The 26635-nt window shown below is 41.1% G+C and overlaps 1 protein-coding gene across 1 annotated transcript in view; it reads right to left on the bottom strand.

Moving 5' to 3' along the window:
• Positions 1-3070: 3070 nt before the first annotated feature.
• Positions 3071-26635, bottom strand: part of kdm4ab (lysine (K)-specific demethylase 4A, genome duplicate b) — a 32198-nt gene continuing 8633 nt past the window's right edge. The window contains 14 exon segments of the mRNA XM_039815919.1: positions 3071-4686; positions 4845-4937; positions 5389-5508; positions 8136-8306; positions 11479-11670; positions 12839-12855; positions 12858-12884; positions 12887-12942; positions 16743-16798; positions 22538-22617; positions 23952-24165; positions 24514-24689; positions 24899-25016; positions 25212-25319. Coding sequence (XP_039671853.1) covers positions 4549-4686; positions 4845-4937; positions 5389-5508; positions 8136-8306; positions 11479-11670; positions 12839-12855; positions 12858-12884; positions 12887-12942; positions 16743-16798; positions 22538-22617; positions 23952-24165; positions 24514-24689; positions 24899-25016; positions 25212-25319 — 1566 coding nt within the window. The 3' untranslated portion in view covers positions 3071-4548.

The following is a 26635-nucleotide window of genomic DNA, read 5'->3' on the forward strand; positions in this document are numbered from 1 at the left end:
ACTTTGCATTATGCAAATTGTCTGTGCAACTATGAAAAACAGATATACACATGTATGTACACAAAACATTTATCGTAAAATGTTACAAAACAAACCCCTCTTATTTAGCATCATTAAAATTAACAACCAATTTCTAACACATTGATGTAGTTGTGAGGGAAGTTCTTTTTGTTGCACAGCCAGCAGTAATACAGACATCACATAGTAATCAATCACACAAATGACAGTGTCAGTCAACAGACCAATAGCAACAGGGACAGATAAATCCAATTAATCTTTAAATCTATTGGTCCTGCATCTTGGCAGATTATACCTGCGAATAAATGGAAGCAACGTGAACTCACTGAACAAATGCTGACTAAGGTCAATGCGGATTGACTGGGCCTTCTTTATGACTCGGACTTTGTAGACTTAGGAGAGGTCAGTTAGATTTGTGCCTGTAAAATACTTTCTAACCTGCTCCAACCAACAAACAAAAGAGAATGTTTGGATGGACCTTAAACAAGGGGAAATATTCTCATAAGGTGGTGTCAACATTAAAACTTCTGAGCTTGCAATAAAAGCGCATGCACTCACACAGTACAAACAACATTCCTATTAGGTTCGAAGGTTACGTTAACCATCAATAATTGTGCCAAGTAGAGGGAGGCTTCTTTAGGGAAAGGAACACACTGACCTATTGGGACTTTGTCTTATTCACCGTATCCCACAGAGTCAGATCAGTCCATACATACCCTTCTCATCTCCGTGCGTGTTGTAACTCTGTCCGACGCACCCACCGCTAGCCTAGCTTAGCACAGATCCTGGAGGTAACCGGCTCCAACTAGCCAACTGCTAAGGCCAACATTTTCCTATTTACATGTTGCGATTTGTATAGTCACAGCGTGTACAAATAACAAGATCACATGACCCACAGCCATCTTCTAACCGTATACATACTGGGAACTATATTCTCAGAAGGCGAAGCACTGCTACTTCTGCTACTTGGGCGGAGTGATGAGCACAACACCTGAAAAGCACCATCCAAGTAGCAGAAGTAGCAGTTACTTACATGTAAATAGGAACATGTTGGCGTTATTTTGTCACTTATTGGGAGCAGTAGGCTAGATGGAACCGGTTACCTCCATGATCTGTGCTAAGCTAGGCTAGCGGTGGGTGCGTCGGACAGAGTTACGACCCGCACGTAGATGAGAAGGTTATGTATGGACTTATCTAACTCTGGGGGATACGGTGAATAAGACACAGTCCCAATAAGTCGGCGTGTTCCTTTAATAAAGTCAAATATCATCCCTTTATTTGTGTTGGCACCAGTTACTAAATTCATCCACCACTATCAGTTTTATTATAACGGAGCACGGACACAAAGGAATCATTCACAGACTTCATATGTCTGCCCTTACGATAACACTGACAATCCCATGAATACAACCCATATAAAAGAGGTGAGTGGACGCATACCTGTGGGGGGGGGACCGCTGGATACCGCGAACGTCTTTGAAGACCTCGCAGTTGAAAGTCAACCAACCGACAAATTATGCCTTTTAGTTAGTTATTACTGTGGCTGCTGGTAAGTTACTGGAAAAGGAACCATCTGTCATCAGTCATTAATAATTAACATTCACACTTGTTTCATCCCCATTTGGTTGGCTGTATTACACTTGCAGATTATTTAAACAGGACACACACCCTGATGTCCTGGGTGAAAGCCCTGTGTTTCTTTGACACTCAAGATTTCTGGAAAGAGACATCGCTGTAGAGTTTTTCAAATGTATTTTTTTTTTTGGTGCTCTGAGCATCGCAAGCTGAGTGCCATCTAGTTCCATTATGTTCCAAAGAAGGCCGATATCTCCGACGCTGGGCAACTCACACCAAAACAATCCTGGTTGATGGATAGCACTACAGGTTATAGAGGATAAACATGTATTTTTGATTTTGGAGTGAACTGTCCCTTTGAACTGGTTGAGATGAACACTATATCATGCTGAACTGTAAACCCTTTTGTTTTGCTTTTTCGAGGGGCAACCACAAAAAGTATTGGAGGCTACACGCAGGATAACTGCCCGGTTACAGTCAATAAATAAAAACTTAAAAAGGACAATTCCGGCACAAAATGAGCCTAGGAGTTAATAACCGAGTCGACCGTTCTCTGGGATACGTTTTCATGCTAATCGAATGTGACAAGTTTTAGCGCAAACCCGCTAACTAGCTTGTAATGCTAGTCTTCGGGGCCACGTGAAAGTAAAAAGAAATCACTATTTCTATACCACTAACAAGGCTCAAAATAGCACCACACTTCCACCGTAGCATAATGAGGGTCCCTACATGTAAACCGAAGCATCGACAACTTTGTAAGTGTACAGACAGTTTATTAAAAAGATGGTTTAGAAAGATACAGGCGGGCGCCATCTTGCGAAAAACAGTCACGACCAGTCGAACGACGCGCTTGAGCTATGTTACTGGTTAGTCGTTCGACGAGTGGTATAGAAATAGCGATTTCTTTTTACTTTCGCACGTCTCGACGACTAGCGTTACAAGCGAATTAGCAGTTTGCGCTAAAACTGGTCACGTTCGATTAGCATGAAAACATATCCTAGAGAACGGTCGACTGGGTACACGCATTATTAACCCCTAGGTTCATTTTGCGCCGGAATTGTCAATTTAAACGCATTTTTGTAAGACTCCAATACAGCTATAATAAATCTGACCTGTCTTCTAACCGACTGCAGTGATACGGAGAGCCAGTAGCCATCCATCTAATCAAATTCCAGCAGCAGGTCTCCACCTAACAAGACTTGTCCTGCTTTGGCACAGCTACAGGCCCTTTGGCGGAGACATCCAACACCACTAGTTCAAAAATACAAGAAAAAGAAACGCAGAGGACTGCTTCCAATATAAACACTGCCTGAATCTCTGCACTTTGATCTGCTCATTTCAAGTGAGGTACATGTAGATAAAGTAAATTGAAGGTTATTTTTCTTAACCAGTCTTTACTCAAACAGTTGATGTTCACAAAGAGCGTACAGGTTTGAGGCTGCCTTAGCCAAAAGGCCCAAATGAAACCTAGCAGGCCAACAGTTGAAACGAGTTTAATGAGTTAAATAAACAAAACAAAAAAAACTTGCCTAGGTCCTTCTGAGAACTCAGAAACCGTTTCTCTGCATTAAAAGCAGAAACAAATGACTCAACATGAAGAAATAAAAAAAATAAAACTTGCCAGAGTCTGAAAATGATCCTCTTAGCGCTTTTTCGTTTATTTGGGACCAAACTAGAACCTGGTTACAACGATCGCCTCTAGAGCTAGCTTTCATCAAAAAAAACTAATCTTAGTGGAGGCCAATGTTTTGACAAAAATGGTAAATGTCCTGTGGCAGGAGGTAAAAAAAAAAAAAGAAAAGTGCTTTTTTGCTAAGGAGGGAGCTGAGCCAGATTGGCATTCACACCCTCAATCCCGATATCTCTAAATTTAAAACAGGATGTCTGAAAACCAATCAATATAATAAATATAAAATACATCTTAGGTTTTCTACAGATTGTGAAAAGGACGTGACAAAAATAGCTTTCTTTTCAAACTCAATGCACTCATAACTCATTCACTGCATAAATAAAGTGTATTAATAACATTACTTACAATTGTTATGATAAACCTTAAGCGTTTGGAAAAACCAAAGTATGCTTGGCCCTTTAAAATGTAAGGCTTGGGCCTTGAAAACAGGTCTAGTTTCCTTCATTCTTCACAGTAGACACACCTATGGGAAGAAATACTTATGGTGCAGAGGGAGTGATAGGTACAATCTGAAGATTTGTCAAAAGGTTACCTAATATTATTATTTAATTTCTTTGGGGTTACAACTTAACACAGTTCTTGATTAATCAAATCGTTTTTGTAGTCAACAGCTGATTGGCTAAGAGTTTCCAGTTCTGCCTTCGTTAAACCTTATGAGTGAAAAGCTGATCCAAGTTAATGCTTCCTTTAAAAACCTTATTCCCAAGCACAATTTGTCTTCACTGCAAAAATTTCATAAATTATGAAAATAACATCTGTATGAGCAAAAGGTAAGTTATAGAAGAAATGTCACTAAAAGTCCAATGTATGACATGCAAAGTTTGCTTGACAGCTGCTAAATGTGGCGGTAGAAAAAAAAAAAAAAAAAAAAATGTTAAAGATAGTCCAACCTTTTCCATATTTAATAATTCACTGATGGCTTCTTCCTGAGAAACAAAATCAAATAAGGAAATGAAGGAAGAAAACACAATCTACAGAGCGTGATGGTTAACGGAGGTCAAAGAACATTATTCAACGCACACAAAAGTCATTTTAAGTCCCAGCCGTATTTCATAAATATGTAGCCTGACAGGCCGTGGAAGAAGAAGAAGAAGAAGAAGAAGAAGAAGAAATGAGGAGGAAGCTGGTCGTTCCTAGCTGGTCGTTCCTATCAGCAGTACAGACACAAAGATCTGGAGCTGCTTATCTCCGCCGCAGGTTGACGATTTGGAGGGTTTGGAGAGGAGAGGTGGAAAGCAGGAGGAGAGAGAAATGAAAAAGGGACGTCACTCCATGATGGCTCGGTAAATGATGGGCTCGATGTAGTCCTCTCTGTATCGGGAGTTGATGACTCGTTGCCTTTTGGAGTTCTGTTTGACGTCGTTCTGCGAGAAGAGCTCGAAGCGCATGTCTGACGCCACCGACTGAGGAGCAAAACATCGGACAGAGAAATTAGTACGTGCTGGTGCTACAGCTCTCTAATGGAGAGTACGTGTTAGAAGTCACCCCTTGCATACTTCATGACACGTTTCATTTGAATAAAAAGAAGGTTCAGAGACCTTCTGAGAACACTGCAAATTACCATTCGTGACTTGACTCGTTTGGGCAGATTCTCATCCAGAGTGTAGATGTCGTCTCGCTTGACACTGATTTGTGATCCGTCCTCAAACTCCACCTGAACGCACACACACACACACACACACACACACACACACACACACACACACACACACACACACACACACACACACACACACACACACACACACACACACACACACACACACACACACACACACACACACACACACAGTTAGCGAAGCCACTAATACACACATAATGTGCATGAAAATTCCCTTCACCACCATGCGTTTTTCATGAATGCTGATTGCAATTGAAGCACTTTACACACACATGCTGCAATAAATCACCTCGTATAGGTGTTAAACTGGGAAAACAACAATAAGCAGACTGCTGTGTCCCGCATCATTTCTCTCTAAAAGACCACTTAACATAATAAGAGAAGACACTACATAATTAAAGGCACTTCACTTTTAGATACCAGTAAGCCTTTCAGATACAGTGCCAGTGAGACACAAAAAGAGGAGCAGATTAGGGGGGTTTACCAGGTACATAAGAATTGAGTGCGATGCCTTAAACTTGGCTCCATATATCAACCCGTCTGTCCATCGCACTTGAACTGCATCACCTTCGGCGGGTGGACCGAGCCGGACGCAGTCGCGGTTCTGAAAAGAGAGCCAAAAGGTGAACTCAGCCTGTGTATTGGATGAGGAAACGTCTCTAAAACAGGGAATAATAGTAACTTCACCGTGTCACTTTAACTTGTCACGTACTGTATCTCATCTTTACTTGCTCTTGTAGAGTTAATTTAATTTTACTTGTTGTATATATTTATTCTTATTTTTTATTTCATTTTGTACGTGTACTTCTCTGTCATGTGTTGCAGCAACACCTGAATTTCCCTGGGGAGATCAATAAAGGTTTATCTTACCTTATCTTAAAAGGAACACGCCGACTTATTGGGACTTTATCTTATTCACCGTAACCCAGAGTTAGACCAGTCCATACATACAGTGCCTTGCGAAAGTATTCGGCCCCCTTGAACTTTTCGACCTTACGCCACATTTCAGGCCTCAAACATAAAAGATATAAAACTGTAATTTTTTGTGAAGAATCAACAACAAGTGGGACACAATCATGAAGTGGAACGAAATTTATTGGATATTTCAAACCTTTTAAACAAATAAAAAACTGAAATATTGGGCGTGCAAAATTATTCAGCCCCCTTAAGTTAATACTTTGTAGCGCCACCTTTTGCTGCGATTACAGCTGTAAGTCGCTTGGGGTATGTCTCTATCAGTTTTGCACATCGGAGACTGACATTTTTGCCCATTCCTCCTTGCAAAACAGCTCGAGCTCAGTGAGGTTGGATGGAGAGCGTTTGTGAACAGCAGTTTTCAGTTCTTTCCACAGATTCCCGATTGGATTCAGGTCTGGACTTTGACTTGGCAATTCTAACACCTGGATATGTTTATTTGTGAACCATTCCATTGTAGATTTTGCTTTATGTTTTTGGATCATTGTCTTGTTGGAAGACAAATCTCCGTCCCAGTCTCAGGTCTTTTGCAGACTCCATCAGGTTTTCTTCCAGAATGGTCCTGTATTTGGCTCCATCCATCTTCCCATCAATTTTAACCATCTTCCCTGTCCCTGCTGAAGAAAAGCAGGCCCAAACCATGATGCTGCCACCACCATGTTTGACAGTGGGGATGGTGTGTTCAGGGTGATGAGCTGTGTTGCTTTTACGCCAAACATAACGTTTTGCATTGTTGCCAAAAAGTTCGATTTTGGTTTCATCTGACCACAGCACCTTCTTCCACATGTTTGGTGTGTCTCCCAGGTGGCTTTTGGCAAACAACTTTTAAACGAACTTTTTATGGATATCTTTAAGAAATGGCTTTCTTCTTGCCCACTCTTCCATAAAGGCGAGATTTGTGCAGTATACGACTGATTGTTGTCCTATGGACAGAGTCTCCCACCTCAGCTGTAGATCTCTGCAGTTCATCCAGAGTGATCATGGGCCTCTTGGCTGCATCTCTGATCAGTCTTCTCATTGTATGAGCTGAAAGTTTAGAGGGACGGCCGGGTCTTCGTAGATTTGTAGTGGTCTGATACTCCTTCCATTTCAATATTATCACTTGCACAGTGCTCCTTGGGATGTTTAAAGCTTGGGAAATCTTTTTGTATCCAAATCCGGCTTTAAACTTCTCCACAACAGTATCTCGGACCTGCCTGGTGTGTTCCTTGTTCTTCATGATGCTCTCTGCCCTTTAAAACGGACCTCTGAGACTATCACAGAGCAGGTGCATTTATACGGAGACTTGATTACACACAGCTGGATTCTATTTATCATCATTAGTCATTTAGGTCAACATTGGATCATTCAGAGATCCTCACTGAACTTCTGGAGAGAGTTTGCTGCACTGAAAGTAAAGGGGCTGAATAATTTTGCACGCCCACTTTTTCAGTTTTTTATTTGTTAAAAAAGTTTGAAATAGCCAATGAATTTCGTTCCACTTCATAATTGGGACCCACTTGTTGTTGATTCTTCACAAAAAATTACAGTTTTATATCTTTATGTTTGAGGCCTGAAATGTGGCAAAAGGTCGAAACGTTCAAGGGGGCCGAATACTTTCGCAAGGCACTGTACCCTTCTCATCTCAGTGCGTGCTGTAAAGCTGTCTGACGGCTCCAGCCCATCACAGAACAGGCAGGTGAATGGTTCCAGTAATCCTACTGCTCCCAATAAGTGACAAAATAACACCAACATGTTCCTATTCACATGTTGTGATTTGTAGAGTCACAGCTTGTACAAAAAACAAACCGGGAACTATATTCTCAGGCGGAAGAATATAGTACTTGGGCGGAGTGATATGCTCGCAGCAAGCCTGTCTGAGAATATAGTTCCCGGTTTGTTTACAGATAGAAGATGGCTGTGTCTCATGTTACGTTGTTTTTTGTACACGCTGTGACTCTACAAATCACAACATGTAAATAGGAACATGTTGGTGTTATTTTGTCACTTATTGGGAGCAGTAGGCTAGTTGGAACCAGTTACCTGCAGGATCTGTGCTAGGCTAAGCTAATGCTGGAGCCGTCAGACAGCGTCACAACACGCACGGAGATGAGAAGGGTATGGACCCCCAACTCTGGGGGTTACGGTGAATAAGATAAATTCCCAACAAGTCGGCGTGTTCCTTTAAGTCTCACTAAGTGTAACTATGTATGTTACTACACTTCACCCCTTGACATATCATTTCAGTAAATTATGAATGGAAGCTATTCTAATAACCTCGATGTCCTCTGGGAAGAGGTTGTCGCTGTAGGAGCCGTCGTCGAACACTACTTCGTAGAAGGTTGCCGTGGTCAGCTCCACCACGTCGCATTGGTAGTAGCGGGCGTTTTTGTGTTTCGAGATCACCCTCTGCCCGACTGCCAGCTCGCGCATGGAAGCCGCGTTGCGCTAGGGGGACAGAAACAGAGCATTGCTTACAGAAGCTTATCACTCCGCCGCGATAGAAGCCACATGAAAGATAAGTGGTTGTAGTAAAAAAAAAAAAAAAAAAAAAAAAAAATCAATCAACAACAGTCTATAAAGATAACCCTGCGTGTAGAATACTATTGTAATTACTAAATGTAATGACTAAATCATGTGGTCAGTAACGTGTACCCAAGTAATTGTGCTGCTCTGTGATCATTGTACAATATTCAACTGAACATTACAGCTGAGGATTTTACACGGACAAGCCCAGCCTTGTAGTCACATAACTTAATACCACAAGAGCATGGAAAAAAACCTCTGCAGCAAGTTCATTTAGATTCAGTGAACATTCATTTGGTCACTGCTCATCTCTCGACAGGACCAAACAGATGTCTGTCTCCCCCAATTAGTGAATCCAAGCAGCATGAACATGTACAAAAACAATAATCCCTGTGGTAGTTAAGGAGAAAATAAAAAATAAAAAAAAATAAAATAAAAAAAAGTCTTCCAACTATTACGGTGCTGCACGGCTGATTAAAGCAGTGCTGGAAGTTTAGACGCAAGGTTAATTAGACTGCCTTCACAAAGATCCTCTTTGTCAAAAATCTACAATAATACAGAGAGAAGTTAGGTGCGTTTATTCATCTTATGAAATGGAGGAAAAAAAGACTTATATTCAACTTAAAGTGCTCATATTATGCTCATTTTCAGGTTCATAATTGTGTTCAGAGGTTAATTCGGAATAGGTTTACATGGTTTCATTTTCAAAAAACACCATATATTTGTTGTACTGCACATTGCTGCAGCTCCTCTTTTCACCCAGTGTGTTGAGCTCTCTGTTTTAGCTACAGAGTGAGGCATCTCACTTCTGTTCCATCTTTGTTGGGAGTCGCACATGCGCAGTAGCTAGGTGAGGACTACTAGCCAGTCAGAAGCAGAGTATGAGGGCGTGCCACGCTAGCAGCTAGGCGAGCATTATAACGTGTGTTACAAAGTGACGCACGTTTGTCTCTGAAGTAAAGGCTGGACTACAATAGAGCTGTTTGTAGCAGTTTGTGAACAGTGTTTTCTATTGGAGATGGTAAGTCCCTTTGGGGTGGACTTTGGGATTTTGGGCAACCGTCTGTGATTAGTTCACGTCTGTAACAGTCAGTAGCTAGAACAGGTGAAGCAAAGACAACGTTGTCGGTAGCCTAACTGCTACAAACAGGCTCTATAATGAACGACACGCTAGCATGCTGACGGATTTAGTGTGTGTGTATTCAGCTGAGCTGGACTAGAGAATATCTGGTTCAAACAGTTGGCTGATGCTGTTCTCAATGATGCTCATATTGCTCCGTCAAGTTGGCTGGAAGTGATGTAACGTAGGGTTTTATGTGGAGTAAGCACTCCCGTTTAAAACAAGGAGCATTTTAAATTCTACATCACTTGTAAGGAAATAACGGGAGAATCTGCTTTAAAAGGGACGTATATTTCTTTGTCAACAAGTGCTGTTCACTGGATCCAATTCATGCCAATGTGAAGAGTGCTTCATGTGGATTTGAAATTTAAAGTGTTAGATTGAGAATGTATGTGGGCAACACTGTACATGTCACATTCTGGAAAGCACAATAACAAATAGCAGTTCTTAACAGTAGCATAAACAAGCTTCAATTATGACAGTCAAACTGTCAATGAACACAAACACCTGGAAAAACTGTATATATTATAAACCTTATTGCATAACAAACAAAACCTCCGTGTCTGGAATCTGATCTTTAGAAGATGTAATGCTCATTGTGCCACTGTGGCAGAAATCACCAAACTCTGATTCCATGGAAGGGAACTTTCTTTACAATAAGGAACCATGATAAAACAGCTTATGTAAGGTATTTTTTTCAACATTTGTGCCATTTGTGGAATAGAACAACATGGGGGAATTCCAGAGGCAATCAAAAAAAATACACTCTCAAAAGGTTAAGATAGGGTGAACTTGTCTTTTTGATCTTGTTTTTCAACATGCATGTCAGTTCTCAAATCAGAGAAATAGTCATTTCATTTCAATTTGTGGCTTTCCTCTCACCTAAACAACCTAATCCGCACTAACCAGTGAAATCAGACACAGAGCAACAAGTGAGAGTTCATCATGCTTTCGGTTTCTTTCTCACTTTTTTCTCACAACCCCCCCCCAAAAAAAAAAATCTAAACAGCTTTGCTAGATAACGCATGTAGAAATGATGTGACCTTCCACACCTATTTCATTCATCCTGCACACACTCTCTTTAACCTCTTCCCCTCTGGCAGGCGCTACAGATCCCTGCGCACAAAAAACAACCAGACATAAGAACAGCTTCTTTCCCATCATGCCATCACTCTACTGAACACTTGATAAGTGGGGTCATCCCCACTTTGGCCACTCCTCCACTTCTCTACACATTACATGCTTATCATTCCAATATGGATCTTGAGCCGCAATCCGACCAGAGGGATTTTTGCAGTTCCTAGAACATAACGTTCCTAGTAGAGGTGTGAATCTTCACTGATCTCCTTAATTGTAACACCTCTAGTTCCTAGAACCCTTTTTTTTCGTGTTCCGACTGGACTAATTTGGGGATTATTAAGTTCCTCTGGCCGCAGTTCCTGTAACTCTTTCAGCTCCTACTTCAGGGCAGGGTCTTTTCCCTCATGTGGTGATTAGATGGCTGTGATTATAATAACAAAAGGTCAGTTCCTATGGCCACTTGGCCAGTGAGAATGCTAATGGAAAAACTGGTTTTGGGGGAGAGTAGTTAGTAGAACTGTTTAGAAGTGGACTGTTCTTATAACTCCTTGGTTCCTAACTACTTGGTCGGAAAGAGGCTTTGCACACTACTTTTTGCACTTTACATCCCCCTCCATGTGTACTTGTCTTGATATTATGTCTCATTTGTGTAAATGAATTTTTGTATATTATGTTGACATGTCCCAATATGTATAGTGTACTCTCTATGTACTCTGTCTCTATTGTACAGTAGGAGTCTATATTACTATTGTCTACTGAATGTTTACTACTAGATGTCTATTTGTTGAATGTATAGAGAGTTAACACCTACATAGTCAAGTTCCTCGTGTATGTAAGTGTACATGGTCAATAAAACTGATTCTGATTCCTAAATTACTGTTTCTGCACGGTTACCTCAGGTAAGAGGGGCGCTCTGTGTCTGTGGCAGGTGATGAAGACTATGAACGGCCAGTCATCCGGGTGCATGAGGATACCAGCTGCCTGAGCGCAGGTGGGGTGGAATGCCGTTGAGCAGCGCCCGTGGGAGCACTGGACACAGCAGCCATTCACCTCCCTCTTCATCCGTTTCCTGCAGTACGCACACTTCTACCAGAGTGACAAAGACAAGCGTGAAGAGGGAACAGCAGTCGAGAGGAAAAGTCACGAGTGGCGGGTTAAAGCAGAGGAAGAACAGGAGGAGAGAGGAAACAAGCCAAGTGGGGAGGATGGGAGGGAGGGAGACACACATAAAAAATTGTTATCAAAGGAAGCTCAAGGCAGGCAGACCCAGACACGAACTGGAACACAGACACGTTAAGAGGGAAATTACACAACTTCCTTGCGATCATTTCATGGCGTTATGACATCATATGGGCTTATTTAGGAGTAAATCCATTGAGATCAAGGACTAGAACAATGGAGACAAGGCCAACCTTTGTGAAGAAAGTCCAGCAATATTCCCAGACTGCTTGTACGTGACTCATACACAAGCATGTACTGTCTGCCTTTCACATTATTTCCAAGTAAGCAAGTAATATGGCCATGTCTTTTTTTTTTCCCTAAATCAAAATGTGGGCTAGGCTTGCCGCGGTAGTCATCGTTTGCGGTGTTACCCGATGGTCGGGCATACAAAAGTACACATCAAAGTAAGCATTCTACAGATACTGAGCAATATCAATGAATATCTATTCTGGTAAAATGTATGGGGTATTTGGTAACACCATTGTGGTCATGAGATTAATAACCGATGGGAAATGTTCTTCCCCCGTGGCATCCCCAATGTGGGCAGAAAGCATTTTTCAGAAACACACAGGGGCTAGAGTGAGAAGTGAAACAGAGTGAGGACAGCCAACAGGCGCCACAGCAGTTTCACTAGGGTTATGTGTGTGTTCTCAGTGAGAGCCACAAACAGATGCCACCATCAGAGTACAACTCTGTTCATCAAGAATCCAATCTGTGTGTGGGTTTAAAGTCTTTGGAAGTGAAAAAATAGACCTGACTCAACATGCCACATGAATACATAGATAGGTGTCACTGTATTAGTGAGATAGTTACTGTTCGTCAATGAATATTTATATCAAAGTATTTAAAGATGCTTTTGAATAAGACAAACTCCGCAAAGAGGCGGGGCAACTAGTTCGATTTCAGGATTCTGGCACATGAAATCATCAAATATTAGCTTCACGTCTACGGCTGCAAAACAGGTCTCCTAATCTGGATCGCTACAGTTTGACCGTAAGGTAGAGCAGAGCGCTGTAGCTGTAGGGAGTCTTACCAGTCTGAAGCGGCGAGAGGGATTGCAGAGAGGTCAACGGGGGCGTGGCCGCGTTATTGACGCGAGCTTCCAGCACAGTGATGGCACACAGCACATGAACCCACCTGTGTGAAAGGCAAACACAAAGTACATTTAGGACAAACAATTCAATGTCCAGGGCGCAATGTTGTGCAAGTATTAAGAAATGTGGTTACACAATAAACATTGTGTGCAGGCATTGACTTGTAGTTGGGCCTACAAGCTAAAGCTAGGGGAGGCAGTTTTTTCGTCATTGGGCAAAAATTCCATAATAATTGACTTCTGCACCTCTTCTTGGCACCGTTTCCAGACTTGAGAAAATGTAGCTCGCAACAGGAGACTTGGCCAATCACTAGGGCTGGTTACCGAAGTCAATACTTTTTAGGCACCGACCGAATTGCCTCTGAAGTATTGAGTATTGAAAAATGCCTCGTCATTCAATACCCAATTTCAATACCTAAGGAGTAAATCTCAATCTCAGCATGCTTCTACCAAGATCTAATAAGGTCTGTGATTGGCTGTAGCGTTACACGTTGTTGAGACACGCAGGAAAAACTCTACTTTACACAGAAAGTCGGGGCTCACGTAGTAGGAGCTGAAGAATTAATAAAAAGATTTGTGCCGTAATGTTGTAATTTCGTTTTGATTTATAAAATTAGTATCGAAAAAAGTATCGTTTAGGAACCGGTATCAAAGTCATGGTATTGGTATCGAAAATGTTGAACAATACCCAGCCCTACCAATCACAGGTCATTTCAGAGAGAATGAGTTCCTATTGGCGGTTCAATAAACGCAGATGAGCGCGCACGTCCCTTCGGACTATCAATGGTGGGAAATCCTGCAGAAAAAACAACTGCCTGCAAAGCAAACCCCAAAAAAGGAAGCGGACTAAACAAAAACTAAATAATAATTAATAATTTCGGAGATTAATAGTTTAGCCTTCTGGCCAAAGGCTCAGAGCTGCAGCTAATTCAAGTTCATGTTTGCAGAGCCTCGATTCACAGTCTGCCATCTCAAAGGGCTTTACAGGCCCACAAGAAAACCGGACGGGGTTTCTTATAGAATTGCTGCTATATAACAACATCAGGAGAGTGGAGAGCTGCAGGAGGAGAGCTGTATTTTCAAATTCTGGCTTTTTTATTTTTTTCGCCTTTTCCAGAAAACTGCCTACCCCAGCTATAATGTCTGCATATGATCCATTGGAAAAATACAACTACCAAAACTTCTTGTAGTAACTATGACTTCTACTAAATTCATTTATATATGAATGTGCTTTTATAAATAAAAGATTGTGTCCAGTTCAAGAATTGATAAATGTGACAAAAATATCAGCATAACAAATGAATAAACAAGGTTTCAACTTCAGCATAAAAGAATTATTTGACAAAAAGAAAACTAGTCAATGTCCACTGTAGCTTTCGACTGGATCTCTGTCCTTCACCCTCAGCGGTCTGTGCTCGCTCAGTTGTCATGGAGCGGCTTATCACCGTGATAGATTGACATGGGGTTGATAGCTGTGGAGATACAGTAGCGATCTCTATGATAAGTGAGCAAACTTCATTTGCTGAGGAAGAAAGTCGGTGAAAGTTTACTTTTTTTAAATTAAGCAGCAAAGAAGTTGTAGCGTCAACATCGCAACATCCTGCGATGTGACTACCGCGCATGCGCACATGGCGATGTAGCCAATGAAACAAAATATCGTGCAGCCCTAAGATGAACACCAACTACTCAACATCCAGCATAGTTAAACAATTGTTTATTATGGTCCAGTACCAAAAACGTTAACTTGGAACGCTATCACACTTTCCTTTGTCCCCTCATTGGACTAAGTTGACACTTGTGCGTGCATCAATAAGTAAGTCTGATGTCCGGTGGGTGCGGGACGATGTTATGCAGGATTTATGAATGTACGTTAACAACAGTAGGCTAATTCACGAGGGTGCTATTTTATGTGTGAGCTAATGTTGTGCATCTGTTCGTGTGCGCTGCAAGAGTTACGTTTCTGTTTATTGAATGAGTTATTCAGTGCAAACATAACCGAGAATGTAGTTTAATCTCAGTAATGATGGTATATTAGGTTATTACTAGGGGTGGGAATCACCGGAGGCCTCACGATACGATATCATCACGATACTTATGTCACGATACAATATTATTGCGATTTTAAAAGATATTGCAATATATTACCTTTTTCCCCAACTTCAAATTTTTCCCAATTTCAAATGATGTCCCCAAAAAACTGTTTTATCTAAAAAGATACATTTCTCTGTTTGTTCATCTCACTTCAATTTTATTGTTGCAAAATGGGATTGTCAAGCAGACAAACTTACCAACATATATAGAATAAAAGATCGATACTTGGCGTCTGTGTATCGATACAGTATTGCCACGGAAAATATTGCGATACTATGCTGTATCGATTTTTTCTCCCACCTTTAGTTATTACTGTCGCTCTGTTGAAGGCAGACGTCCCACTGTACTGTCATTACGCAGATCACGGACATGGGATTGACTTTACTGCACCGCACTTAAGTGAAAGTAGGTCAAGTTGTAAAAAACTGCCACAACGAGCATTTACAGAGGGCATTGGCACAAAAAAAAAAATAAACAAAAAAATTGTGGTGTCACAACTGCACGCACACACCGATACTGTGTGTGTTGGTGTGAGTTTGTGTTTGTGCATTTAATGCGGTCAAAGCAGAGTGAATGGTACGCATGGGTAGCAATCTATTATATACCAACCGGTCTGACTATGTCTGGGCTGTTTAGTAAACATCATAAATCCTTCCTGAGCACTTTTTCTTGTCACTATCGTCAGTGGTGCCCTCATGCTGCATTAGTGGGTAGAACTAAAAAGTCAAACCAACTGTCCACTTTACTGCCTGTCCCATTAAACCCAACTCCACTTCTCCCTATAACACATAATAGCTCTTTGGGTTCCACATAAGACCGAGCACTCACTGTCTAATGTCCTGTACATCGTTTTTGAAAAGGACATTTTATCACGACATTATTTCATTGCAGATGTATATTAGTATTATTAAACTTTCACCTTAAAAAGGGTCCCATGGCATGAAAATTTCACTTTATGGAGGTTTTTTAACATTACTACGCGTTCCCCCAGCCTGCCTATGGTCGTCCAGTGGCTAGAAATGGCGATAGGTGTAAACTGAGCCCTGGGTATCCTGCTCTGCCTTTGAGAAAATTAAAGCTCAGATGGGCCGATCTGGAATCTTGCTCCTTATGAGGTCATAAAGAGCAAGGTTACCCCCCCTTTCTCTGCTTTGCCAGCCCAGAGAATTTGGGCCGCCTATGAGAGAGAGAGACATCATGGCTTTCAAACGAGAAAGGTGGCAGTTTGTCAAGCGCCTTTTCCCTTCCTCTCCTCCTCAATATCTACAGACACAGAAATGTCACATTCCTAAGGAAAGCTCATTGTGGGACTGGCTCTAGTGGCTGTAATTCTGCACCAAGGCTGAATTTCAGGAAAGAACAGATACAGTATTAGGGGACCACTGAGGCCTATATAAAAGAGACTTCAGATACAGTATTAGGAGACCACTGAGGTCTATATAAAAGAGACTTCAGATACAGTATTAGGGGACCACTAAGGTCTATATAAAAGAGACTTCAGATACAGTATTAGGGGACCACTGAGGTCTATATAAAAGAGACTTCAGATACAGTATTAGGGGACCACTGAGGTCTATATAAAAGCATCCAAAGAGCAGTATGTCATGGGACCTTAAAATGTTACTGTTGTAAATTAGGGACTAGCTCAGATTACCGTGACTACTGTACTATACATATGATATCACTTTAAAGTTGGTGATCCACAGATTAAAAGTTGATGGCAGCAGCACATTTGTCTGCTGGTAGGACTTACTTGTCATTGTTGGCTCTCTGCAGAGCGCCGCCTCTCAAGGAACACAGACAGCAGTCCTGAGGAAGAGGAAGAAACACACAACAACGCTAACTTTGGCAACACATTCTTTTATCTTCATCACATCTAAATCCTGATGTTTGAATATATGATGCAACATTTTGGAGACAATGGGAGTTGGCGACGCAGATGGTGAGGTGGTGAACTGAAGTCAAAACGGCAGAAAGTAAATGTGGGAAGAACGATTACTCGTAATATGTTCAAGTATTGATGCCTCACGCACATTTTTTCCCTCCATATCATCCACGTTACCATGAAGATTAAATCCAGCAGTGCTTTTCGCGCTTGTACTGAGTGATACTTGTTCCATAAACACCTTGTAAAATCCTACTCAAATGTTTAATCAAAAGTCGTTAATATTTAATCGGTGCTGTCTCACCGTCGCATTGTCCGCTACGCGAGCACAGGAGGAGGAGACGGCCCGACTGCATGGAATACAGGATAGCATCAAATACCCTAGCATTAAATAACTGCAGAACAGTGTAAATAACTAAATATATGTCTTTAATACTGTGCATATATCTTCAAATGTCAAAGTCTGGAAATACAGCAGTTAAGCTCTCGCGCAATCGTTACACTTAATGTCCTCGTTATCGGTCCAAACTTTACAGTTTTTGCTGATTGCTTACGCACTGAAATTAAAAGTATTACATAATTATCAAAACCTGACACTAAAGGAGCAAAACATTGGCCCAGATGTGCACCACTATAAGCACGTCAGCCTCACGCTTTCTGCAAAAAAAATACACACAGACAGTGATTTTCAAAACACACTTGTATACATTAGAAACAGACTTATATCATGATGTCACTTCCTTGCAATTCCAAAGCACTGACTGTCACATTACCACACCTGTGAGCCGACCTGTGAAATTTGTTTATGTCTGTCTGTTTGCTGAGCTAACAGTGTTATGCACACTACTGTAGTAGTTGTATGAAAACTGGGACATGTTTTGTTGTGATTCTCCATGTTGACACGGTGACTGATTTGGGTACATGGAGTAGAAATTCATTATATTTTCCTCAGTCTGCAGCATTGGTCTTGTGTAGTGTTTGGTGAACTTGTTGTATATTTGCCCTTTCTTTGTGTACTTCATTTACAGTACTCTAATCACTGAGAAGCGAACTGCTATAAGTGTTTTAGGTTAGCAACAGCAGTGAGTAACTGGTTCAAACCGAATTAAGTCATATGAAACGTGTGGGTTTCATATTGTAACAAAATATGTTTTTTATAAATTAGTGTATAGTTTTTGCAAGGGTGTTTCACTCTGCATCAGGGTCTGAGGTCTTCTGCTGATTGGGTGTGTGGTTGGGCTAATTGTGTGTAGTGTTTTGAAAAAACGGTTGCGGTTTTCAAAATAGTGCTTAAGCAATCGAGAAAAACTAATACTGTTCGTGACAAAACCTACATGAAGAAAAGTGTAGAGTTTCGTCTTCAAATTGTATGGGAGATACCACTAAAACAAAAAATGTGATTTTGGTTTTCGGTGTAGTCCCTCCACGCCCTACTTTTTCCTTGCAGGTGTTGCATATTGCAAACTTTTGACTCAATTTCCAAACAGCTGACATGTTGCAGGTTAATTCACGAGGTTCCCTACATCACGCCACACACGGTGGAGAAGTTGCGAGAAAGGAAAAAGAGACTGTCTCTGTCCGTGTGTGCATGCGCCCTTGAGAACTGTAACTCGTCTAACTTATGTTGTCATTTAATCGTAGCGTTGACCGGCATGAAATCTGCATATGTCAGACTGACCTGCCGGTCGCGGCCAAGCACGTGAAGCACGGCTTCGGTAGCCGTCATGTTGAATGTAAACAAAAAGCTGCTCGCCGTCGCTGCGCTATCCTCGGCGCGTAAAGCCCGCCTCAACGGTTGTGATTGGTGTAAAGCCCGCCTCAGCGGTTGTGATTGGTGTAAAGCCCGCCTCAGCGGTTGTGATTGGGTGCCTCAATTTTGAGGACATTGGAAAAGGGTTTGAAGGGGCTCTTCGCCAGACTGACTTGCAGAACAAATCTCAAATTTGCCAGAAGTTCGTCAGGGTTTACCCAGGCTAACTAGTTGATGCTTAAAATATACAAAAATTACAGGAAACCTTGTAAAGCAAGCCAATTGGCTCAGTTGTCAGGGAGGAAAAGCCTCCCTGAGCCCCGATGAAGTTCTTAGCCAAGTTAATAACATGAGGAATGGCTACAAGTCTTTGGCGGAAATCCACAGCTCTCGATGTTCCAATATTTCAATAAAATAAATGATTATAATTCTTAATGTACTTATAATATAAGGAAACATGAGAAGCCTTCATCCTACTACAGACACAGTGTGAAGCCAAAGTCACAATGAAAATATAAAGTGAAGCATTGCCCACTGGTGGTCAAAGGGGTTTGTGCTAAAGTTGGGCCACATTCCCAGAATGTTTCACAACAAGCTATTGTTCTGAGCAGATAGGAATGCTAAGAAGCAACGGAAATTTAAAAGATACATTCTACAAACAAACCCCCAAACAATAGCACACAATGAAAGTGAACCCTCTCAGAACAGAGGAAGCGGGAGATTATGCAAGTGTGACAAAAGCTGCTGTTGTTGTCTGTGTTAAACTATTAGTTCAGTAAAAGGTAGAGATGGTCCGATACCGGCTCCGATACTGCCTAAAACGCTGGTATCGGTATCAGGAAGTACTGGAGTTTATGCACCGATCCGATACCACGTACTAAAGCCCAAAAGAAAAACTATGTTAAAAGTAGTTTATTTATGTTCTTTTTCCATTATAACTGACTGTCAAACTGGAGAATAAAAGAAAGTTCTGTGGCGTTCATGGTTTGCGTTTGTTCATGTTTTACAAAGAGTTTAACCTAAACCAGACCGACAACAAAGATAAAAATCATATCACATCCAGACAGATAGATAGTTTAATAGATAGATAAATTTTGATACTGTCAAACCTACCCCCTATTTTACCGCAGTATACAGTATTACCGTGACTAATTAAAAATGATGACGTAAGGCTCGGACGGCGTCACCAAACTGTTGGCTTGTGCACCGTTCAGAAACTGAATACCAAACACTAATACTGAAACAATAATAACATAACAACTTACAAAAAAAAACTACTTTCTCCTCCACACTGTCATGTGATGACAACCACACATAATTACATCAATTATATTTAATATTTAATCCTTGTCTCCTATATAAGTGCATTGCATTTTTTTTAATGACAGTATTGAAACTGATACCGTTGTTATTTTTAAGACCCCGCGGTATACCGCATTACCGCCCAACCCTAGCATACAGTTGTTAAAACATAAAATATATGACACACTGGAATCGGATCGGTAGTTGGTATCGGCCGATATGCAAGTTCAGGTATCGGTAAGCAAAAAATGGTATCAAAAGGTACGGTTTGTATTGTGCTTTTAGATAAATTAAGGACTGACTTTAATAGAACGGATAAGCCTCATAAGATGGTGCTCATACATTTGTGTTTTATGTACATCATGTACAGAGCTGCAATAAAACAAAGATGCGTCATGATACTGACAATGGTTTCAGCTGTAGCAGCTGCAATTCACATCAATTTAAAAAACTTAAATTTCCCTGCGTGGGATAATAAAAGTCTATCTTAGGGCTGCACAATTAATCGAATTTTAATCACGATTTTGACTTCCCACGATCAAATTTACGTGATCGAGCGATATTTAAAATGAGTCATTCCATTCATAGAACGCTCCTTACCAAAGTTTTTGCAAAGCCAATCTAGCGCTCCATAAACCACTGTCTGATCACGTACCTCCATGAGCCAATCAGAGTTGTTCCCTGCACCGCACAGCTTAGTTTTTAGATGTAGACAGTCCCAGAGGACAGAGTAGTGTGAGGAAAATTCCACAACAGGTAGAAGTCGGTCATCATAAGCCGGTCACAATGGTCTGTTTTGTTTTTCAGACAACAGCAGTGACCAGTGCTAGTTTGTGTCTTTTAGCTCATAGCTTTATCAGCAGACTGTTTGACGTCCCACTGTTGGAATCCTCTATAGTGAAATACAGTCATACTACACCGTTTAGCTGTCAGCATTTTAGCCGTGTTTAATCCAGTTACTACTGTAGCTAATGGTAGGCTAAAGTTACCTGCTATGTAACGTGTTATTAGTGTTTACTGTAGCTAGCTAATGGTAGGCTAACGTTACCTGCTGTGTAACGTGTTATTAGTGTTTACTGTAGCTAGCTAATGGTAGGCTAACGTTACCTGCTGTGTAACATGTTATTAGTGTTTACTGTAGCTAGCTAATGGTAGGCTAACGTTACCTGCTGTGTAACGTGTTATTAGTGTGTACTATAGGTAGCTAATGGTAGGCTAACGTTACCTGCTGTGTAACGTGTTATTATTGTTTACTGTAGCTAGCTAATGGTAGGCTAACGTTACCTGCTGTGTAACGTGTTATTAGTGTTTACTGTAGCTAGCTAATGGTAGGCTAACTTTACCTGCTGTGTAACGTGTTATTAGGGTTTACTGTAGCTAACGGTAGGCTAACGTTACCTGCTGTGTAACGTGTTATTAGTATTTACTAGACATGCAGCGATGTTTATGTTGCCTCCAACGTTGGTTTCGGAGCATCAGAGCGCAACGCAGACATGTAGCTAAGACACCGAAATCCGCGTTGCTATTTCGTCAGGTAGATACCTTACAGCAAACGTGCATGTAAGGAATGCGATCGCACAACAGCTGAAATGGCATACTCATTCACAGTATCCTTCAATAAAGGAGGAATGTAGTACAATATGGATGTAAAAGCAGTTATAATTAGCCTATGTGACAATAAAATTTGTTTTGGTTAAAATCAACAAATAATCGTGATAATTAATCGTGATCTCAATATTGATCAAAATAATCGTGATTATCATTTTGGCCATAATCGTGCAGCCCTAGTCTATCTTATGTTATTACATAGAGGTGACAGTAACTGTCAACCAATGGCACTGGTGTGTCATCTGAGGAAGTGAGCTGTGAATACAGCCGTTTCTTCTATAATAAACTCTTGATGTTGCACTTTGTGCCACCATGTGGTTTTCACTCTAAGCTGTTGCTAGACCAGCTGGTTTCACTAGTAGGCACGCTTCATCAGACAAACAAACACCTGCAGATATGGCAGATATGACAGTAATGACGCATGTAAGGCCAGTGCATTCAATTCCTTTTGTCAATAAAATATTTTTTTTTTTACTGATACATAAATAAAAGATTGGTGCACTTATCACATCTCAAATTACAACAAGTCTGCAGCTGTATTTTGGGGGTTTGTCTGTTATTAGTATGATGGTCATTTTAGATCTACTTTAAAGCTATAGTGCGTAGTTCCTGTCTCCCCCATGAGGAATTATAAGTAATGACAACAACGCAAGCCTTGGGTGATCACACACCACCCCTCCTCCTCCTCCTAGTAATGTTTATCCCGTCAAATCAAGAAGGACATGGAGGATTAAAAAACATGATAGACTCTTCAGAAGAGGCAGTTATCTTGTCTCAGCAGCGACATAAAATGCTTCACACAAGCTGCTGCTGCGCGTGAAAGTCGCCCAACTACAGCATTTAGTAAACATAGCCATACTGAGAAACATAAAGAGAGTGTTGTGGAGCTGATGGGCTTAATTAGCTTTGTATCAACTCATTTGGCAATGGCTTTAATGCAATGGACGTTCATTAACATAGAATCGTTGCGCACTATAGCTTTAAAGTAGCCCAATTAACTAACCTCGGTGACGGCATTAGCCTCACAGCGGGCACACAGCCAGTCGTGTAGCTCTGCTTCATCCGCTGACACCCCATAGCAACCTGAACAGGAACAGAAAAGAAGATGGCACACATTCACATGCTTTATTTCACAGCATGGTTATTGCTCATATTTGGCTGGTTACTTCAGAGAAATAAATAAGGGTTCAGGCTATAGAACGACCAACACAGACTATTGGAAAAGACATAAATTAGCTCTTTAAGTAAATTCTGTTTAAGAGCTCTTGGTGCTACTGGTTGAATAATGTGTGACAAGAGTGTGGCACATGTGTGTTTGCATATTCATCCATAATCCATTTATGGTCTTTAGTGATGGCTGTTTGACATAACTTTGTGCAACAGCCGTTTTAGCCCTCTATTGCATGGTGTTTTTTCTTAATTTTTTTTCACAATAAACTACATAGAATGCATTGTTTTCTGTTTAATTGTGTAAATGGGTCTTTTATTTATCATTATTTATTTATTTGATGACATCCCCTAACCAGGAAATCATGTTTGCCCGCCCCTTTTCCGCACTTGTGCCACACTGAAGCTCACGTCCCAGTATCAGCCAAAATGTAGATTTTTTTATTTTGGAAGCATTTCTTTGACAAAAAAAAAAAAAAAAACTTATCTGGGGTAAGTAAACTTTCAATTTTCATCATTTAAACCAGTTAAAATGCAATATTCTTTCTGTAAAAGGCTAAAATTTATTTGTTGCCATATGGCAACATTATGCAAATATTGAAGTGAAATGTGTCCATTCAGCCTAATGGGCTCAGATTGAGTTACATGACTTTAGGCTACTCTGACACTATGTTTGCAATTCAAAAATTAAATTTATTTATACTATGTTATTCCAGCCATTTTGTAATTAACATATTATCTGAGTTATTAATTACACACTGATGAATTGCACATATGTACATAACGGTCTTATTACAGTGTTATTAATAATCATCGCAAACTACAATTAAAACTAAACTAATTTCACTGTAAACACATTGGGCTATACATTTTAATAAATATAAGTTGAATTTGTTTGGTATTTTTTTCAATAAAAGCATGTTTTTAAAGAAATAATGGATTTTTTGTGGCACTTTCCACAAATGTGCGTTGTTGCCATATGACAACAAATTACCAACTACCCCGCCTTTAATATTCTTTTTACATTTGCATTATCTAAGCAGCCTGGAGTCATAAAAACACATCACGACATTTTTACCATGTTTTAAAAATAATTCATGCAATAGAGGATTAAGAATAACCATCGAGTAGTGGTTTCCTAAAGAATAACGAAAAATCTGAATGGGCTGTATGCAAGATATATATTTCATCCAACAATCCTTGAATGAATACTTTAACAGATAGCTGTTCATCACAGAGAAGAGGCTTACTGGTATGTACGCGGACGCAGCACTGAGCACAGCTGACCAGCTGGCTGGTCCCGTCCTCTGCTACGTGAGGGTTGGACAGCTGCCCCTCCCCGTTATCATTCGTCTTGCTGGACTGGGTGTTGAAACAGACTTCAGGGATGAGTGGCTTGGACCACTGGCGGTCCCCTTTACGGTTCAACAACGTGACGCTGGAACTCCCGCTACTGGACTCAGACTTGAGGGGAGGAAAAAGAAAAGTTCAGAAGCTTGTCATATGAACATTCAAACCCGTCAGTTGATAAATCAACGCACGAGCAGAGCAGCTTCGAGCGGGGGGAACGAACAGCTACGTGTGCGAAGAGCGGACATTCTCACCTCTCCACTGTGCACACATGCTCTGCACAGTCCATTTTCTCTGAAATGTCTTAAATTTGTGTCTGCCCCAGAGGTGGTTTGCCATGAATGACAATTATTTATGAAATGCTGAAAACTATGACTCAATATCGATGCAAAAATGATGTTAATGACAATGTTAAATAACAGAACTAATTCCATAAAAGCAGAACATGTTTGTAGTTGTCACCTGATGGTAAGTGTGGAAGAGCAGGCAGATGGAGCAGTAGGGGGCCTGCTGGCCCATGCTCTTGTTGTACTTCCTCTCTGCCTGAGGGTCATGTGGCCGACACTGCCACAGCTGGGTCAGTGGCTTCGCCCACTCCTCTTTCTCCTCTTGCTCAAACTCCACATATACGTTCACATCTACACATAGGATGATGGGACAAGGGACAGAGTTTTTAAGTGTGAACGAAGGAGGGAGATGGTGGTGGTGGAAGCAATTGGATTTAGGAAAAAATGGAGTGAAAATAATTAGAACATCCTTAATATTATGACTGTAAATATGGTGTTTGGTAAACTGGCACCACACAACATGCTACTACATTTTGCAGATCAACTAAACGAGCGCGTACCATCGTCACTGTGCACCTCTCTGATTAGAGGGTGATGACGGGGCAGCGTACAGAGCTGTGCCTGCTTCTGTTGCTTCTTTACGACTGACTTGCAGTACGACTGCTCTTCTGACACCTGCTGGAGCAAGAAGTGTATAGCAAGACAAAACAAGGATTATACTGCATCTGTAGCAAATTGAAATAAGATAAGTTGCCAAGTCTCACAATAATGAGGCATATTGGGAGCTCTGTAGTGGTATGCATACATCTTAAAAGATAAAAATTTGGTCCATAGACCCCTTTGAGAATTTGGTCACAGCTAGTAACTACTTACGTGATGATTCTGAGCGATCACTTTCACCTCATTATGGATCGGTTTCGCAGCAGGAACGGTGTCATTCAGGATGATGATGCCACTATCCAAAAGGGGGGATGGCTTACTCTGTAATTTGAAAAGCATGGATAACATGGAACATTTAGGGCAGATTTTGGAATAATGCCTGATAAAGTGATCAAAAATTGTTGTGTTCATAGAGTTAAGCCCTTCTCACACATGCACTGCAACCCTGAAAATCTAGTCATTGCTCAGAGGAGCTGTATGTGTGTAAACAAATGTCTGAATCAGTTGCACCGGACTTTACACAGACTTTAACCTGCCAGATCCCCAGTTCAAAGTCTGTGTAATGTCCTATTGAGCCCATGTGTAAATGGAGCAGGTCATTGTCTGGAGAATAAACAGCGAGCGAGTGGGCTTGTGGATGACGTTTCTATCGTGTGGCTCGCGCAAAACCGGAAGAAAACATCCTAGAAAGGGTAAATAAGAAGGGTCATTTTTACGGAGATCACACAAAGATGTCTCAATGCAGGGATGACAAGATTCTGGAACTTCTGTCAGTAAATGCAGACACAGAAATTGTCAGACAAATTCAAGGAACAGCAAGAGAAACGAACCAGCTCCGTGAGGCAGTGTAGTCCGCGTCATTTCCTGCCTCCTGCACGCTCTAACCAGGCGCCACCCCTCGCCTGAACCAGTATTTCCAGTAAGTGAGAACGATAACATGGACAATTCGGTTGTGTGTCACATGTGCGTCAATACCTGATTCTCCAGACATTGTCCGGAGTTCATATGATTCATACCAGCAGTGATTCGAATTTGCGACAGTTTTCTAAAAAGTTTCAAACATTCATGCCAAATCATCTACGATGTCGGTGAAGCTAGAGAGAAAGTGACGGGAGATGCGGTGTGAGTGGACAAGAGAGCGACCGGAGTGTACAATAGCTAGAGTCTGCAGTTCGAGCACAAATAAATGCCGTAACTCCTCAAAACCAACAGAGGTGTACCGGAACTTGTTTCCCCGGCAGCCCGGTGGAGTTACGGGGGTTATCTCCGGAGACTGTACTGTTAAACAGTACACAGTGTAGGTTATAGGTCTAGGGCTTTTTATTGTAAAAATGTGGGAATGGAAAGATATGTCTGGTAAACGCCGTCTTTGTCAAGTTTGAAAGTAGTAATAGTGTTTGCCGTCTGTGAAGTCTACGGTTCGGACCGCAGCCTCCGTGTTGTTGTTTTATCATCGTAAGTAAACAACACAACAGGATGGGTTGAGGTCTTTATTTGCGGTGCGAAAGCTCAGAAAAATCGACCTCGTTTCGGGGGAAAAAAATGATGTTGCTTTAATATGTGTAATATTCGCATTCTGTTTCAAAGTACTCGTGACAAAAAGAATGGTTCTAAAAAAATATATTTACACAAAAAAC

This window comes from Perca fluviatilis, chromosome 11, assembly GCF_010015445.1.
Source record: "Perca fluviatilis chromosome 11, GENO_Pfluv_1.0, whole genome shotgun sequence".
Classification (NCBI taxonomy): domain Eukaryota; kingdom Metazoa; phylum Chordata; class Actinopteri; order Perciformes; family Percidae; genus Perca; species Perca fluviatilis.